The sequence below is a fragment of the Polypterus senegalus genome, chromosome 11, assembly GCF_016835505.1.
Source record: "Polypterus senegalus isolate Bchr_013 chromosome 11, ASM1683550v1, whole genome shotgun sequence".
Classification (NCBI taxonomy): Eukaryota; Metazoa; Chordata; class Cladistia; order Polypteriformes; family Polypteridae; genus Polypterus; species Polypterus senegalus.
In genome coordinates this window covers 23,532,304-23,551,815 of record NC_053164.1, presented here as the reverse complement: position 1 = coordinate 23,551,815, position 19,512 = coordinate 23,532,304, and the positions used below count along the sequence as shown (strand labels likewise).

Here is a 19,512-nt window from a genome sequence, read left to right as displayed (position 1 = left end):
CATTTTCATACAAACAGTAGCTCAAAGTGCCTTACATAATAAAGAATAGAAAAATAAAAGACACAATAAGAAAAACAGAATAAATCAACATTAACATCAAATAAGAGTAAGGTCCAATGGCCAGGGGGGACAGAAAAAACAAAAACAAACTCCATACAGCTGGAGAAAAAAAATACAATCTGTAGGGATTCCAGACCATGAGACCACCCAGTCCCCTCTGGGCATTCTACCTAACATAAATGAAACAGTCCTCTTTGGATTTCGGGTTCTCACGGAAGGACTTGATGATGATGGTCATGTAGACTTCTGTCTTTTAATCCATCCATCATTGTTGGAGCATCATGATACTTTGAGTAGGTGGAGGTGGCGCAGGCCACCACCACAAAGAAACCGGAAAAAGAAACAGAAAAAGAGAGTAGAGGTCAGTAAAACACACCCACACACCAAGCACACACCAGGGACAATTTAGGATTGCCAATGCACATAACCTGCATGTCTTTGGACTGTGGGAGGAAAATGGAGTACCCGGATGAAATCCACGCAGACACGGGAAGAACATGCAAACTCCACGCAAGGAAAGTGAACTTGGGTCTCCTAACTGCGAGGCAGCAGCGCTACCCACTGCGCCACCGTGCCGCCCCCTTAATAAGCTCGAATGAAATGTCAAGAAGATAGACAATATACTTGTGGTCTTTTAATGCAGACAAAAGATCACTTGTATTTAGCAATGGCTAGGTTGAACAGTTAGTGGTCAAGTTCAAGTTCATGAGTATCTTCAGTTCCAGCAGTCCAAGGTTTCATCCACATTCTACATATTCAGTTTAAAATGGCGTTTTTAAACATTCACATTGTTTATGAAAGTATCTCCTTCCACACTAAAACAACCTAAAACACCTATGACCAGTGCAGTCGCTGTAGTAGAAAACCTTTTTCTATCACTTTGAGACTTTTAACCTTTTTGGTTACTGTGTATTGCCTTTTGTGTACCTGCTCTAAGTAAGATGATATATCATTCTAGTATGCAGACCCCAAGGTAGCCCTGTCAATATAAATTATGTTGGCATGAAGAGTATTTAATAATAATCTGATGAATGTATTTAAGTGGGTTTGAGTTAAAATGATTGTGTGTGGGCTATTCAGGAATGATAATGATTGTTGTCTTTTACAGTGTACTCATAATGATGTTTTATTAGATAGATAGATAGATAGATAGAGAAAGGCACTATATGACAGATAGATAGATAGATAGATAGATAGATAGATAGATAGATAGATAGATAGAAAGGCACTATATGATAGATAGATAGATAGATAGATAGATAGATAGATAGATAGATAGATAGATAGATAGATAGATAGATAGATAGATAGATAGATAGATAGATAGATAGATAGATAGATAGATAGATAGATACTTCAGGCATCCCGTAGCTCAAACACATTAGTAAAATTGTTAAACATTGATATAAAAGCAAGAAGAACAAACATACATAAATAAATAATAAAAGTTTCAAAATAAGTCATTTCTACAATGTCGAAAGGTAGAGGGGTGAACAGGTCAAGAATCACTTGTATTGACACAGTGTTACAAAATCTCACAGCAGTCAGAACAATGATCTTCTAAAGCATTCTGGCTTCCCCAGTCACAGTATTTAGTATATCCGAGTTACATTCCTGGTAGCAGTGCCACAGCTTTTAGATCACCATGAATGTTTTCAGTTGTAGTTGTTGTACTTTATACTTATAATTTCAGAGGACAATTGCAATAAAACAGTACATAACTGTGGCACCCTGTCCAGGATTTTATCCTGCCTTGTGCCCTCTGGTAGCTGGGATTGGCTCCATCACCCCCCGCAACACTGTTCAGGATGAAGCCGTTTAGAAAATGACTGACTGACAGTATGTAACTGAAAAATTTAAAGGTGATTTTTGTGATCAAGATCCAAAAGATATGCTCAAAAGTGTTTGGGAAGCAAAGTCTTTGTGGTCCAGTGTAATCAAAGTGAAACTGTATTTTAAATAATTAAAGAATGTTAAAAAATGCCAGTGCATCTCAGGGTCCACTTATGTACATCCTTAATATGTAACTGTCAGTTGACCTAACATGCCTGTCTTTGGAGTGTGGGGGGCAAACAGGAGTGCTTGTAGAAAACGTGGGAAGAACATGCAAACTCAACCCAGGGAGTGACAAGCCCAAAATGAAACTGTAGAATTGTGAAGCTGTGTGAATAAATAGAAGCTCTAATCACTCTGACACACCATCCTCCCCCACTGACTCCATTATGGTCAAATCCAAACGTTTGGATTAATAAGGCCTAACTCGTAAAAACAGTTTCATTCAGGCAATGGAGAACTGTTCAAGAATCAATGAGAGAGCAGATACAGGGACACATAGGAAGCTCAGTTTCCACAGTTCACATCCCATAGGTGTGCAGTCTGTCAGCAGCTATGTCAGTGAAATCGCTATAGCTGACTGACAACTCATTTCCAGATAAGCTCAGTTCATTCTGCACATAATGCACCTGCCTTTAAAATCTACAGCAAGACAGGAATTTTGTACAGTTTTGTAAATCAGATGTTTGCTGGGCTTTTCAGAAGATAAAATCTTCTGGTCTGGGTCCTATCATTACTTACAAACCACAGCGAACATTAAGATCTCAAGATGCTGACCTACTAAAGTTTCTAAAGCTACTACAGACACTACTAAAGATTCCATGGATGACGTGTACTATACAAAAATAAACTGAATTGAATTTGCATATTACAAGTTGTATTTACAGGCATTTTCAGCTTCATGTAGCCCCTATCTTTCACAACTGTCGATTGCCTTTAATTTGTTTTTTCCTCTAAGCTCGCTGTGAATCTTGGGAACCGTGACATACTTTCATATTACTGTAGATTTTGTAAAATGCAGACCTGCGACCACCTGCAAAGCAGCTCTCTTTCCATGGCTCTTTGTTACCTCAAGTTTAATAGCTGCAGCCTTATCAATAATAAGATAAATTATTAGAAACTTAGATAGTACCCGACTTTGCCTGGGTATAAACAAACAGTGGGAAAAAAAACTGTCTTTTAGAAATTCAACATGGCCTAACACAACCCATAATAAGAGGAAAAGCTTTATTCCTGATAGACAATGTAACTGTTGTCCAAATTGATTGAGAAGATAACATTGTACCTGTGGCCTTAGATGAAAACTTTGACCTCAGCAAAACTTTGTGCATTCTGATGATCAGTTCCTCGCATCAGCCTCAGTGCACTTGTGCTGCATGATGGGACCTGTAGTCCCTAAGTCAGCACTGTTTTTTGAGTTTACCCCATCCCATTTTAATCCCAGTTCCCAATATTCCACATAGCTTATATTTTACATTGGACCAATGGAAGGACACGTAAAATTTTGTGTAGAATCGAATTAATCGTTTTTGTGTGATTGACGAACAAATAAACAGAAAAACAAATGGCTGCCATTGTAATTTATATAGTGTCGCACACGTGTGTTTGAGAGACAACCTCAGGACTCAAACCACCTACACCTGAACACCAGCAAAACCAAGGAGCTGGTGGTGGATTTTAGGAGACCCAGGCCCTTCCTGGACCCTGTGATCATCAGAGGTGACTGTGTGCAGAGGGTACAGACCTATAAATACCTAGGAGTGCAGCTGGACGATAAACTGGACTGGACTGCCAATAACTGATGCTCTGTGCAAGAGAGGACAGAGCCGACTATACTTCCTTAGAAGACTGGTGTCCTTCAACATCTGTAATAAGATGCTGCAGATGTTCTATCAGCCGTTTGTGGCAAGCACCATTTTCAACGCAGTGGTGTGCTGGGGAGGCAGCATAAAGAAGAAGGACGCCTCACGCCTGGACAAACTGGTGAGGAAGGCATGCATTGTAGGCACCGAGCTGGACAGTTTGACATCCGTGGCAGAGGGACGGGTGCTGAGCAGACACCTGTCAATCTTGGAGAATCCACTGCCTCCACTGAACAGAATCATCTCCAGACAGAGGAGCAGCTTCGGCGACAGACTGCTGTCACCGTCCTGCTCACTGACAGACTGAGGAGATCGTTACTCCTCCACACTATGTGACTCTTCAATTTCACCCGGGGGGGTAAACGTTAACATTATACAAAGTCATTGTCTGTTATACCTGCATTTTTATAACTTTTTAATTTAATATTGTTTTTTTATCATTATGCTGCTGCTGCAGTATGTGAATTTCCCTTTGGGATTAATAAAGTATCTATCTATCTATCTATCTATCTATCTATCTATCTATCTATCTATCTATCTATCTGGCTTATTGGTTGATGATTACACTCTAAACCAGAAGGTGGCGCTGTCGGCTAATGCCTTTTCTCTTCCTCCCTATGCAGAATAGATGATTGGCTGTCCTTACACCTCTGATATCACTTTCTGCTTCCACCCTCCCGAACTCGTCCCTTCTGGGCTTCCACCTTGAAAAGCATCTCTGATGCCATCTTGGGGCAGTCTGAAGAAGACTAGTGCCTGAACAAGACAACGTTGTTCCTTATTTTAGTTTTTCTATTTAACTGTTCATAATTTTATAGGGCGCGCCAACCCTTTATGATGTGCCCTTTGCTTGATTTACAATAGATTATGGTACGTAGAAATATCATTACATCAGAACTATAGTAAAGCCCGTGTACAGCAGCACAGTTGCACAAGATGTCCATGTTACGTGTATTGGCTACTCTTACTTCATACTCATACTTCACTGTATTCCATGATGGATGGGAATCCATTTCAGCCGTCATTCCTACTTTGTGCCTGATGCCCCCCAGGCCGCCGAAGTGAAATAAACAGACTCAGCAAAGAAATCTTGAGATAAAGTTAACATAAACAACATTTAGCTTATATTGTTCTGGCTAAAACATTTTACTGTGATACTCTAGAAATTTAAAGTCTGTACGTGTCATGTGGAGCACAAGTGTCAAATGACTTTCTACCTCTGTTTTCAGATTTAGGATTAAGCAGTCCCAGCGTTATAAACTGGGAGGATCCTTCCACACCGAGAAGAGCCAATGTCACCGACTGCTACTATAACATCAACGACCCGATGGTGTGCAGCAACGTGCTGGCACAGAACATCACCAAGCAGGAGTGCTGCTGCACGATCGAAGTAGGCTGGGGAACGAACTGTCAGATCTCCCCCTGCCCCACCTCTGGGACAGGTAGGTCATGTTCACCTTTTCATTAAGTTCAAAAACTGACATTTGGGCTAAACGACCTTTGCAAAAAGTCTTTTCATTTTAACAGATTTCTCCTTGCTTTGTTTGTTAAGAGTCTTAATCCAGGAACGAAGTTAATACTGTGTGAGGGTGTATGACAGGGGTGTCCAACTCTGGTCCTGGTGGGCCACTGTGCCTGCAAGTTTTCATTCTAACCCTTTGCCTAATCAGTGACCAGTTTTCACTGCTAATTAACTCCTCTTTCCTTCATTTTAATAGCCCTGTTCTTAAGGATTCAGTACTCTGAATTGATTCGTTTCTTACATTAAATGGCAGCCAAACAGAAATGAGATGTGAAACGAGCCAACAGATGACCAGCCAAATCACAGCTTCAAACTCCAATCAATTTCACGCCAACCACTTTCTTAATGAGAATCAAATTCTTGCTGTTAGTTAAAGCTGTTATTGAATATCATGACTTGTTGCTGCTCTCATTCTGCCATAGCAGAGTGTTGATTTTCTGGTTTTTCTAAGAGCACTGTTAAGATGTTTTGGTGACCTGAGCAGACCAACATGACTGAGACCTTCACCTTTCTTTATTTTCAGGTTAGCTAATCGTGTGGCGGCTTATTTTGTGTCTCATTATTGTTTTGCTGCTCATTAACATAAAAGAAACAACTAAGGGGTCTGAGTCACGTCAATTAAACCGAAGGCAAAATGAGTCAATTATCAGCAAAAACAGCTCACTAATTAAGAAAATGGTTAGAATGAAAACCAGCAGCCACTGCGGCCCAACAGGACTGGAGTTGGACACCCCTAGTGTATGAGGTGTTGCTTTATGACACACCTTCTGACACTGTATTGAGATTTGTAAATGGACAGAAGGAACACAAAGGTTCATTTTAAACTGTGGAGCAGAGGGGGAAATCAAGAAACAATTTGTGTTTGTCTCAAACATTATGGTGGGCACTGTAAATACAGTAGGAAAGGTATAGTTGGTGTCCACTGCTGTACTGATGCAGATTTAGCACACGTCCTTCATGTGATGTTTAGAAACAGTCATCAATGCACAGCCTGACGTCACAATCGGAACAGTAGAAGTGGGTTTCTTTGAGTACTTATCTTGTTTTTTTTTCTGTTACTTGCACATCAGAGGATAGAACATCAGTGCCAGAACTGCACAATCAACGCATCCCTCGTGTTATTGTAGACTGTCACAGCACAAGGCTTTGTGACTTCCACATTCCTCCTGACACAAACATTGATCTTGGCTGCATTGTGAACAGTGCTTAGGGGGCTGACGTCTCTCTTGTCCTTCTGCTTAATCTCAATCATTTTGCCACACTCCTTCTTGCACCCTGGTGAACCTTCAAGTAGCAGAATTCACTAGGTACTGTGCTTCAGCAACTCCAAAATGGTGTTTCCCTTTTAAGAGAGTAAAAACAGACCCAGCTAGCCTCAAAAATACTAACGGGAGGATTAAGATCTAGTAGCCAGTAATAGGGCAAAACTGGATCTTTATAAATAAAATATTATCTAAAATTGTTCTGTAACAAAAAGGACTCTGTGGAGCACAAAGACAAAAAGGAGTTGTCCACAAGGCAATCCAAGGAAAACAAAATTCCAATACCATATCCAAAGTGAGTGGTCGAAAAACAGGAAGAACATCAAAACCTAGAAAATCACAATAGCAGCACAACACAGGAAACACAAAGGAAAATCGCCATTTGATTAAACTGCCAGGAACTGTGTGAAACCCTCACTTTTATAGGGTTCAGGGCAGTGATGGGCAGGTGGTCCCAACTCTTCAGAAACCACCAAAATGATACAAGGCACGTAACAAAGGATAACAGACAAAATCAAAAACAAAGAATAATAGAAATTGTCAACAAAAGTAATATTAACCTAAATAAATAACTCAAAAATAAACAAATAGGACATAAAATAAGGCAAACCCCAGCCAGGGGAGGAACCCTGGCTAAAATATAGCTCTGGGCTATTTGGTCTTAAAGGGACATACTTATCAGTTTCACGATCACTAAGCACTTACAGCAAAGGAAAGGTGCTACAGTATATAAGGAAAATGTATTATTATTGTTATTTTTAATGTCTGATGACCAATTAACATTGTCATCACTGTCACATTATCCAACTAATGGTTCAGTTTCAGTTTGTTCTAAAACTGGCTTTAACGCTTCTCATTTACATGCCATTGTGTTTTAGTTGAAGGCTCCACTCCACCAACAAATGTGGAAAAATGCCGTTTTATGAGATGAAGAAAGAAACGTTTATGAAAAATAAAAAACAAAATAAAAATAAGATCAGGCAATACTAAATAACGAAGAATAAAGTAAGGTCCGATGGCCGGGAGGAAAGAAAAAAACTAAAAGAAAAACTCCAGAGAGAAAAAAACAAACCAAAGTCTGCAGGGGTTCCAAGGCCACGAGACCACTCAGCCTCCACTGGGCATTGTACCTAACACAAATGATCTGAATCAGTCCTCATGGTTTTCAGACTTCACGTGAAAGAATTAGATGATGACGGTCATGTGGAAATCTGAGGTGTTCAATCATCTGTTCAATCCAATAACACTGTAAAGAAGATCATTACACATCACCCCCAAGTCATTGAGTAGTTGCATTTACATAGAATTCTGAGCCAAGTCATGCTTGTGGTTAATGCCAAGGAGGTTAGTTATCCTTGAGATGTATCTTGAACTTGATTGGTGTCTACCTGTGGCAAATTTAACTAATTGGTCATTGTTCAGAAAGGCACCGATGTAACTCACAATTCACACTGCAGGTCAGAACAAATGCCAGGTCATGAAGTTCAAGGAACTCTCTGTTAGCCTTCATGATCAAATTGTGGTGAAGCACAGTTCAGGACAAGCAGTTCATTTCTACGAGTCCCTGAAGAAAACTTGCACCAGAGTGCCTACAAACTCAAACTGGTGTGATGGCTCACTTTTCAGCACAACAATAACCCAAAGCATACAGCGAAAACAAATGGCATTGGGACAAGTCTCTGAGTGTCCTTGAATGGGCCAGTCAAAGCAAAGACTTAAATCCCATAAGATGTGTGTGGAGAGACCTGAAGGTGACAGTTTATAGCTGCTTCCAGTCCAATTAAATGGAGCTGAAGAGGTTCTGCTAGAAAGAAAGGGATAAACTGGCCAAATCTGAATGTGTAAAACTTGTAGAGACTTACCCAAGAAGACTCAAAGCTGGAATTGCTGCTGGATTACCGATGTTTTACTGAGCTACACAAGACCAGGCAAGAATTAAATGTGAGATAAGGATACAATAGGAAGAAAACGTTTGTGAACTCTTTGGAAATAAGAGCATTTAAGTATACAGTAAATATGTCTTAAAATATAGCCTAATCTTTATCTAATTTACAATAATGAACAAACACAGTCTGCTTTAATTAATAACACACAATTTATTATAGTTTTTTTATGTAGTGTTCTTGCATATTTTAAAGTACAACAATCACAGTGTAGGTTGTAAAAAGTTTGTAAACCACTAAGCAACAAAAGCTATCTGGAGTCCAACCAATGAAATGAGACTGGAGGGGTGGTTTAGAGCTACACTGCCGATTAAATAGACTCAAACATGTTGGAGTTTACTATTCACAGTAAGCATTTGCTGATGTGAAGCATGCTTTGCAAAAAAAAAAGGATCTCAGAAGATGTACAGTGTGGAAACCAGGAGTGCTCCAGCTGCCACAACCTCGACACAGACAGCCAGAGACACGAGTTTGTCACAAGAATTTTTTTAATGGGTTTCCTGTCAACAGACGGCCAGGACATCCCATCTGGGATGCCATTTGTGGACGACCAGGAGGCCTACAGCTCCTCAAATCCCGGACACACCAGACACAGAAGCCACGTTCAGCACACAGCATACTTTATTTCCATGGGGAAGCGCTTTTTCTCACTCCCCATAGCATAGTACACAAAGCACAATACAATACAGCACTCTTTCATTCCTGTCTTCCTTTTGCCACTTCCACTCCTCTCCTGGCAAGCTTCGTCCACTTCCTCCCAACTCTGGCTCCTTGAATGGAGCGAGGTGGCTCCTTTTATTCTGCTCCTGGGAGTGGTTCCAGGTGGCTCATCACTGTTAACTGGATATCACTCCCACGTATGGTGGAAGTCCAGTATAGGGGTCCGGAGCTCCCCCTGACCGCCTCCACAGAACTCAATAGGACTTCACCAAACTCCAAGTGCCAGCATGCCCTGCAGGAATTTATGGTGCCACAGCCGTCCAGAAAGGCTGCCCTCTAGCATACCAGGGGAGGTACTGCTTCACCGATGCTCACTCCCCTGGTTCTTCTATTCTGTTGGTGTCCTATTTGGGTAATGGCTGTGGCTGCCTGTCACAACAGTCATGACTTGTGACAAAGTCATTTCAAAGAGTTTAGACATTCTTAGTCCACAGTTAGACAAACTCTATATAAATGGAGACAATTTAGTATTCTCACTAGAAGTAGGTACCCAGCCAAGATGAATTGTTACCATACAGAATGGTCAATGAGATAAAGAAGAATCCCAGTGTAACAGGTAAAGGTGTGAAGAAGTCATTGGAACAGTCTACCATACACATAACATTGAACAAGTATGGTGTCCATGACAGGACACCAAGGAGGAAGACACTGCTCTCCAAAAAAAAACAACTTTGCTACAGTGGTGCTTGAAAGTTTGTGAACCCTTTAGAATTTTCTAAATTTATGCATAAATATGACCTAACACATCATCAGGTTTTCACTCAAGTCCTAAAAGTAGATAAAGAGAAACCAGTTAAACAAATGAGATAAAAATATTATACTTGGTCATTTATTTATTAAGGAAAATGATCGAATATTACATATTTGTGAGCGGCAAAAGTATGTGAACCTTTGCTTTCGGTATCTGGTGTGACCCCTTTGCAGCAATAATTGCAACAAAACATTTCTAGTAACTTTTGATCATTCCTGCACACCGGCTTGGAGGAATTTTAGCCCATTCCTCCATACAGAACAGCTTCAACTCTGGGATGTTGGTGGGTTTCCTCACATTCACTGCTCGCTTCATGTCTTTCCACAACATTTCAATTGGATTAAGGTCAGGACTTTGACTTGGCCATTCCAAAACATTAACTTTATTCTTCTTTAACCATTCTTTGGTAGAACGACTTGTGTGCTTAGGGTCGTTGTCTTGCTGCATGACCCACCTTCTCTTGAGATTCAGTTCATGGACAGATGTCCTGACATTTTCCTTTAGAATTCTCTGATAGAATTCAGAATTCATTGTTCCATCAATGAAGGCAAGCCGTCCTGGCCCAGATGCAGCAAAACAGGCCCAAACCATGATACTACCACCACCGTGTTTCACAGATGAGATAAGGTTCTTATGCTGGACTGCAGTGTTTTCCTTTCTCCAAACAGAATGCTTTTCATTTAAACCAAAAAGTTCTATTTTGGTCTCATGTGGATTGGTGGAGTCCAAACTCTTTAGAGATGGTTTTGTAACCTTTTCCAGCCTGATGCCTCCTTTGTCTGTGCCATGATACACTTCCACAAACGTGTTGTGAAGAGCAGACTTTGATAGATCCTGTTCTTTAAGTAACACAGCGTGCCCACTCACACCTGATTGTCATCCCATTGATTGAAAACACCGGACTCGAATTTCACCTTCAAACTAACTGTTAATCCTAGAGCTTCACATACTTTTGCCGCTCACAAATATGTAATATTCAATCATTTTTCTTAATAAATAAATGACCAAGTATAATATTTTTTGTCTCATTTGTTTAACTGGTTTCTCTTTATCTACTTTTAGGACTTGAGTGAAAATCTGATGATGTTTTAGGTCATATTTATGCAGAAATATAGAAAATTCTAAAGAGTTCACAAACTTTCAAGCACAACTGTACGTGCTTGTAGTTTCCCAAAGGCCATCATGAAACATGACAATGCCATTGGGAAAATAGTTTGTAGACTGATAAAACTAAGGTGGGATTGTTTCTGAAGAATATTCCAAAATGCATATGGTGTCAAAAGTGAACTGCATACCAACATAAAAACATCATCCCGATGGTCTAGTACAGTGGAGGTAGCATCATGATTTGGGGCTGCTTTGCTGACTCGGGTCTGGACAGCCTGGCATCACTTTATCAAGGTATCCTACATAATAATAACAGGTTGGATGTCCTCCAGCTGAAATTCAAGAAGACTTGAGTAATGCAGCAGGACAATTACATAGTACATCTTCTACATAATGGCTTCTAAAAAAGAAAATCTGCCTTTTGGAGTGGCCCAGTCAAAGACCAGAACTTAACGTGAGAGAGAGAGTCATTCACACTGGATATTGCAAGGATATGGCTGAACTGAAGCAGTTCTGCAGCAAAGATTTCCTCCTTAATGTTGTGCAGGTCTGATCAACAGGTGCTGGAACTGCTTGTTAAAGGCTGTTGCTGCCAAAGGACGTTCAACCAGTTATTAAATCCAAGGGTTCACTTACTATTCTATAGCACATTGTGAATGTCTGATGCAGGGCCGTTCTTAGCAGTTTGTGGGGCCCTACGCTGTTCAAAAATGTGCAGGCCTTGGATGTGCAGGCCCCAGAAGGGGGGGTCCGGGGTGTTTGAGTCCCCCGGGAGCTCAGGAAGGTGTTCTAAAAAAACATCCGGAAAAGAATGATAAAATTTAGGATGAGGAGGGTATCCTGACACACGACGTGAGGGACTGGCACAGACGGCTGCAGTCGGGGCCCTACGCGAATGCGTAGTTCGCTTATGCCTAAGAACGTCCCTGTCTGATGGATGTGATCAGCAAATATAAAAAATTGTAGTTGTTTGTGTTTTTAGTGTTTGAATGTTGTGTTTGTCAGTATTGTGACTTAGATGAAAATCACTGCCTGTATTTATCAACCATCTCAGAGTAGGAAAAACAGTCCTAATTGGCTCAAAAATCTCAGGGTGAGGCAAACTTTGTCCTACACTTAGGATTAGGAGTTAAAGAATTTTATCAATTTTCCTAATTTAGGAAACTGCCCCTAAATTCACCAGCATTTAGGAGAGCTTGTGAGCTGTTCTTCCTCACTAGGAAGATGGTATTCAGGCAGAGATCGGCACACACATCCCGGGAAAAGGTGGATTGTTTTGGAAATGTTGATCAATGAACTCATAAACAGATATTGATTTGACAGAGATGGAATAATATTCGTAACAAATCATGTGCATCACGTGATCACGCTATCTACAGAGATAAGCCATGTACTGTCAGCCAAAATAAAAGTGTAGTTACGTTACATTTTTTGGCCATGGACAAACTGAAGCTTTGCAATGACAATGACCTGGGTGTGTCGCAAAAGACCTTTTCTCGAATTTTGCACTGATAGAGATCTGTGCACACAGACTGAAGGCTGTCATGGCTGTCATCTAAATAATAACTTGAAGGGGTAACTTCCTATGAAATCAATTGTGTTTTATATTTGTTATTAATTCAGACCACTTTGCAGAGATCTGTTTTTGCTTTCACATTGTTTTGTCTTTCTGTTGATCAGTATCAAAAAATCAAATTTAAATTTCCTGTGATTTCATATTGTATAATAATAAAACTTGTAAGAGGGTGAAGACTTCTTGTAGGGACTGTAACATGACAGGTGCTCAGGGTTATGAATATTAAGGGAATAGGAGATGCTGTCTACTTGTCACATATGCCCACACTCACAGAAACTGACTTGGGTCACTATACCTCACACGTGTTGTATAAAAATGAAATGTGAAAACTTCCGATTAATACTCGTTATAGGCGCTGTAACATGACAAGTTTGAGAAAGTTATTCACAATTAAACAAATTCAGAATCATGGGAGGATTTAGCAAACTAGTGGCCAAAACTAAGAATACTTACTGGCAAAAATGATGATGGCACAATGAGCAGAGCAGAAAAACTCGTAAGCGAGGTGAGGCCCACCACTGCTATGGCTCATTCCCACATGGGATCAAATTTTAACACTCACTCTTTCCACACACTTGGCACATAAGCAGCCTATACTGCTGAGCTAAAGAAGAGGCTTTGTAGCTCCAAGTGTTGAGTCTGTGTTTTTCATTTTATTTTTTTAAAGAAATAGTATATTCCAATGTTTCTCAACCTTTAAGTACTTGCGACCCGAGTTTTCACAACAGTTTTAATCGCGCCCCCCTAATGTTTTTTTGAAAGGAGCTCACTAATACCAATTTGTTGTTTTTTAATTAATAATATACTGCTCAAAAGAATTAAAGGAACACTTTTTAATCAGAGTATAGCATAAAGTCAGTGAAACTTATGGGATATTAATCTGGTCAGTTAAGTAGCAAAGGGGGTTGTTAATCAGTTTCAGCTGCTGTGGTGTTAATGAAATTAACAACAGATGCACTAGAGGGGCAACAATGAGATGACCCCCAAAACAGGAATGGTTTAACAGGTGGAGGCCACTGACATTTTTCCCTCCTCATCTTTTCTGACTGTTTCTTCACTAGTTTTGCATTTGGCTACAGTCAGTGTCACTACTGGTAGCATGAGGCGATACCTGGACCCTACAGAGGTTGCACAGGTAGTCCAACTTCTCCAGGATGGCACATCAATACGTGTCATTGCCAGAAGGTTTGCTGTGTCTCCCTGCACAGTCTCAAGGGCATGGAGGAGATTCTAGGAGACAAGCAGTTACTCTAGGAGAGCTGGAGAGGGCCATAGAAGGTCCATAACCCATCAGCAGGACCAGTATCTGCTCCTTTGGGCAAGGAGGAACAGGATGAGCACTGCCAGAGCCCTACAAAATGACCTCCAGCAGGCCACTGGTGTGAATGTCTCTGACCAAACAACCAGAAAGACTTCATGAGGGTGACCCAAGGGCCCCATGTCCTCTAATGGGCCCTGAGCTCACTGCCCAGCAGCATGCAGCTCGATTGGCATTCGCCATAGAATACCAGAATTGGCAGATGCACCACTGGTGCCCTGTGCTTTACAGATGAGAGCAGGTTCACCCTGAGCACGTGACAGAAGTGAAAGGGTCTGGAGAAGCCATGGAGAACATTATGCTGCCTGTAACATCATTCAGCATGAGCAGTTTGGTGGTGGGTTAATGATTGTCTGGGGAGGCATATCCATGGAGGGTCACACAGACCACTACAGGCTTGACAAAGGCACCTTGGCTGCCATTAGGTATCAGGATGAAATCCTTGGACCCATTGTCAGACCCTATGCTGGTACAGTGGCTCCTGGTGCATGACAATTCCTGGCCTCATGTGGTGAGAGTATGCAGGCAGTTCCTGGAGGATGAAGGAATTGATACCATTGACTGGCCACCACACTTTCCTGACCTAAATCCAATAGAACACCTCTGGGACATTATGTTTTGGTCCATCCAATGCCACCAGGTTGCACCTCAGACTGTCCAGGAGCTCAGTGATGCCCTGGTCCAGATCTGGGAGGAGATCCCCCACAACACCATCTGTCATCTCATTAGAAGCATGCACCGATGTTGTCAGGCATGTATACAAGAACACAGGGGCCATACAAAGTGCTGCGTACAATTTTGAGTTGCTGCAATTCAATTTTGGCAAAATGGACTAGCCTGCCACATCATTTTTACTCTGATTTTTGGGGCGTCTTTGAATTCAGGGCTCTGTAGGTTGATCATTTTCATTTCCATCAAACGATGTGGCATCCTTTCGTTCCTAACACATTACCCAGTCTATATCAGTATAGATATCCAGGAGGATTTCTTTTTCCCATTGAGATCTGATGTGTTTTCAAAGTGTTCCTTTAATTTTTTTGAGCAGTTTATATCATACAGTAGATGCATATTTTATTATACCTACTTAACTTTAATCGACATTTATCTAACTCTATATTTATTTTTCTAGTATCAGAATGTAGTTTAAGTTCATTTGTTTTGGTTTCAATAGATGTATTTTCATATTTTCGATTCTTGTTTTCTTTTTTTCACATCTTCGCGCCCCCCTTTTTGTTACTTCGCACCCCCCAAGTGGGGTCCGCCCCACAGATTGAGAATCACTTGTATATTAATTGATGGCATTGTAATTTGCTGATATCTGTCACACTATGAATTGCCACTTATTGTCAGATGTCCTTCTGTTCTAGCTGAATACCTGGCGCTTTGTCCACATGGAAGAGGTTATATACCGTCACCTTCAGAACCCTTCAGATACATAGGTAAGTGATTTAATTTCAAAGTGAAATGCAACAAATTTTGAACTGGAAATTTCTTGTGAGACAATAATCTTCCTGAAACTGCTGCATAGTTACCAGAAAAGGACATCAAAATTTCAAAAAATGTGTCAGATGTGAAATACAAAAAGTGAAATGAAATTGTAATCATTCTCAATGCAACCTAGGAAAGTTCTTTCAGTTCAGAACTCTGTGTCCAAAATGGTTTCAAAGACAGCCTTAGAGGGTTACAAAGAGGGAAGTCATAAAGCTAAATCAGTCTTTTCGTAGACCCGAGTTGGCTTGGCTTCTGACATAGATTTTTCTGCAACAGAATATCAAGTTGGGGTCTCTCTGTAAGCGATGTAAAATAGGATAAGATAAAGATGGGGTGGCACCATGACCCTGTATATTGTAAAGACAAAAATAAATTGAAGCTTTCAGCAAAAAATCTCTCTAAGGACACGAGTCTCAGATTCGACTGTCCAAGATGGCGGCACTTCTAGTTAAAAGCAAGCCAGGAAGGAAGAGGAGGGTCCAGGTGAGTGGACATCAGAGGTTGTGAGGTTGTCCATCATCTATTCTGTAGAGTTGAGGAAGCCACCTTGTGGATTGGCAAGGAATTACCAACACCTGAGCCTATAAGTTGTCCCTAAGGTGCACATATGTGACAGGGAGCATGTCCTTTAGAAGATTTAAGTGCTTCACTGAGCATGCCATAAAGCGGTTTGTGTCTGGGTGTCAGTACCTCCCCATGTTCCAGCATATTGAATCTGCAAGGGTGGTGAGTGTCGGAGGAAGGCAAAGATAATTGTTCCATTTTAGTTGAACAGAGGTAATAACATAATAGTCTAACCCTAACCTAACCCTAACCTGAAAAAATATCAATTTATTAAAGAAAAAATCTAACTGATTTTATAGTACTAAATTTTAGTAAAGAACCTCCATTTACCCTACAGCACTGTTTATTAGATTAGATTTAGATTACAGTAAATAAACTTTATTAATCCCATGGGGAAATGCAGATGCATACAGCAGCAGAAATATGTAAAAGAAGGATACATACTCACAAGACTGACAATACAGCCAATCGATAGATAGCTAAATAAATAAATACATGTATATTGTGCAGATATTTCAAAATGAATTTAACGAGTACATCAGGAGGAAGCATTGAATCGGCTGATAACAGTGGGCAGAATAGACCCCCAGAGGTGCTTCTTAGCACACGGTGGTGGAATGAGCATGTGGCTAAAAGTGCTCCAAGAGAGCACCCCCTTGAGGGATTCGAGAGGATTTTTCATGATGGCATCCGATTTTGCCACCATCCTCCACATCTAATGTGTCCGGGGTGTGCCCTGTGATGGAGTAGACTTTCCTGGTAGGTTTGTTCAGGCATTGTGCTTCATTTGATCTCACATTGTTTCTCCAGGAGACTGCAACATAGAACACCACACTGGCTACTGTGGAGTGATAGAACATTTCCAGCAGCTTGCTGTATCCATCAAAAGACTTTTTAGGATGTACCTTGGGCTCTGGTACTTCTTGTTTCGTGTTGTCAGACCAGTCCATTTATTGTTTACGTGATTGGGATGGAAAGTGAATCTAAAGCATCACTTGGGTAGTGACAACAGCTCTATTTTAGCCGAAATGTCAACTCCAGAAATGTGTTACTTCCTGGCTGCGAAGTAAACGTTATGTGATTGGGTACAGCTGCTTTTTATTTCATGAGAAAAACTCCACCTTAATAAAAGAACAAATGTCTGTGCATCCATCAGGTTGCTGTGTCTCTGTTATATGCCATTTGGTATTGGATTTGTAAAAGCAGTACTAATGTTTGTGATGCTCCATCTGTTGGAATGGAAAATGGAATGTGTTTTATTACTACATGCATTATAAAAATACTTCCCATTACATTGTCCATTACAAATATTAACACTGAATAAGTCCAACAGAGATCAACTACTGGATGGACAGGAATAAAATTACAAGTATAGCATGTGTGTCAAAACATATGGAAGAAGGGGCAAAAAATAAAAAAAATGAATAAACTCAATACAAAATAAGGGTCGAAAAAGAAGAAAATTAGTCTTATTGGCCTATTCTGTTGTCCTACATTATATGGTGGCAACAACAGTATGGTACCGACTTTCTTACACCCACTATAGTGACATGAACAAGGTTTATAGCTGCAATGCCAATGACTGATAACTTCAAATTGGCAATGAATGAATGAAAAATAACGATAAATTGACATGCATGTTGGGAAGCCCAAGCCCAGACATGACAAGGTTAGAGTCTCAGGCCAAGGTTGTGGGACCACCACCGTATTTTCCTAGCAAGTCAGTTCAACTATAAGAGTGAGCAGTTCAACAAGCAACGCCAAGATGAAGTGACGAGAACAGATGGCTCTCTCTAAAGTGGAAAAATGCAGCAAGAGGGAAGAGGATCTGGTGCATACTATTAAACAAAACCAAATGGACAAGGCATGCATCAAATCAAAGACATGTCATCTACCTTGATTATTTAGATTTCAACCTTTCTTAGAGGGGTAGCAGAGCTAGTAGAAATTTAAATGATTGTGCCATAATAAAACCAGGATGAATGTTGTGCAATATATGCTTGATGATTCATTAAATTGCATAGATATAAATTGGACAGGTTTGAATCAATTTAACTTGTGTGTGTGTGATGTGAATGAGTGGTGATTGGGTGCGAGTGTCCAGGGAGTGTATTAGATTCACCTCCAAAGCTTATAGGGCCGTTTGTTAAAAAAATGTCTATTTCTTAAAGACACATTTGCTAAGTAAGAGGTTCTCATTAGATTTGAAGGTATTTATTTGCTGATGGTGCCACCTAAGATGCTGACTTATAGCTGTCTTTTTTTCACTTTTCCAGTGTTAGTTGCTTTTTCTCTGAAATGAAGTACAATACCTTCAGAAAGTACAGTATTGAAACCCCGTCAGTTTTTCACATGTTTATATGTCATAGTTTGAAGCTAAAATTAGTCTCCTTCATTATACATAACTCAATACCCCGAAATGAAAAGGAAAAACAAGATTTTACACATTTTTGCAAACTTATTAAAAATTTTAAATTGAAATATCCCATTGACACAAATATTCAGACGCTTTAATTATGAGGCCACCAGAGGGAGCTGCAGCTCTGCAAATACCTGACACACACCAGCTTGGACGCAAGTTTGCAAACACATGGCTTTTTATTTGTGCGAAACTCTAACAGAGAAGAGTTTGCCACAGCAGACCCACAGTTACAGTCTCAGTAATAATGCACAGCAATACTTTGTAACTCTGTCATCTTCTCTCACTCTCTCAAGGAAGCTTTGTCCTCCTCCTCCCAATTCTGGCATCCAGAGCAGAAGCAGGCAGCTTCTTTTATGTGACACCTGGGAGTACTTCCCTTGTCCCATAATCGCAGTCAGGGAGCTCTTCCATGGCAACACCCATGGCACCCCACAGGCCTGAGCCAAAGAACTCTGGTTCCCATGATGCCCTGTGGGGGGGCTGCCATCTAGCGATCCAGGGGAGACAATGCCCTGTGCACACTACCTCACCAGGTCCTTCTACTACTAGGGTGCCCCAGTTGGATAATGTTTCCAGCCAGCCCTCACACTCAGCAATTCATTAAAACCTCTTTGAATCTTCTTGGGCTTGACACGACAAGCTTCACACACATGGATTTGAGGATTTTCTGCCATTCTGCTCTACAGATCCTCTCAGGCTCTGTCAGATCGGATGGAGCTCATCAGTGGATGGCTATTTTCAGGTCTCTCCGGAGATGTTTGATTCAAATTCAGGCTCTGGCAGGAACAATTCCAGAGTTGATCCTAAGACACTCCTGTGCTGTCTTTGCTTTGCACTTAGCGTCATTGTCCTGTTGGTACGTGAACCTTCAGCCCAGTCTGAGTTCCAGAGTGCTATGGAGCAGGTTTTCTTTAAGCATATCTGTGGACTTTGCTCTGTTCAGCTGTCCCTCTACCCTGAAGATTCTCCCAGTCCCCAGTTCCACAGCATAATACTGCTACCGCCATGCTTCACTATTGGAATGGTATTGCTTAGGTCAAGAGCAGTGCCTGGTCTCCTCCAGACATGATGATTAGAATTA

At 40.8% G+C, this 19,512-nt stretch overlaps 1 protein-coding gene across 1 annotated transcript in view; it reads left to right on the top strand.

The window, feature by feature from the left end:
- The window catches only part of LOC120538740 (latent-transforming growth factor beta-binding protein 1-like), a 616,227-nt gene that overhangs the window by 564,735 nt on the left and 31,980 nt on the right, over positions 1-19,512 (top strand). Inside the window, exons 27-28 of the mRNA XM_039768171.1 lie at positions 4,985-5,197; positions 15,322-15,393. Of these exons, the coding sequence (XP_039624105.1) occupies positions 4,985-5,197; positions 15,322-15,393 (285 nt within the window). The remainder of the gene's footprint in view (positions 1-4,984; positions 5,198-15,321; positions 15,394-19,512) is intronic.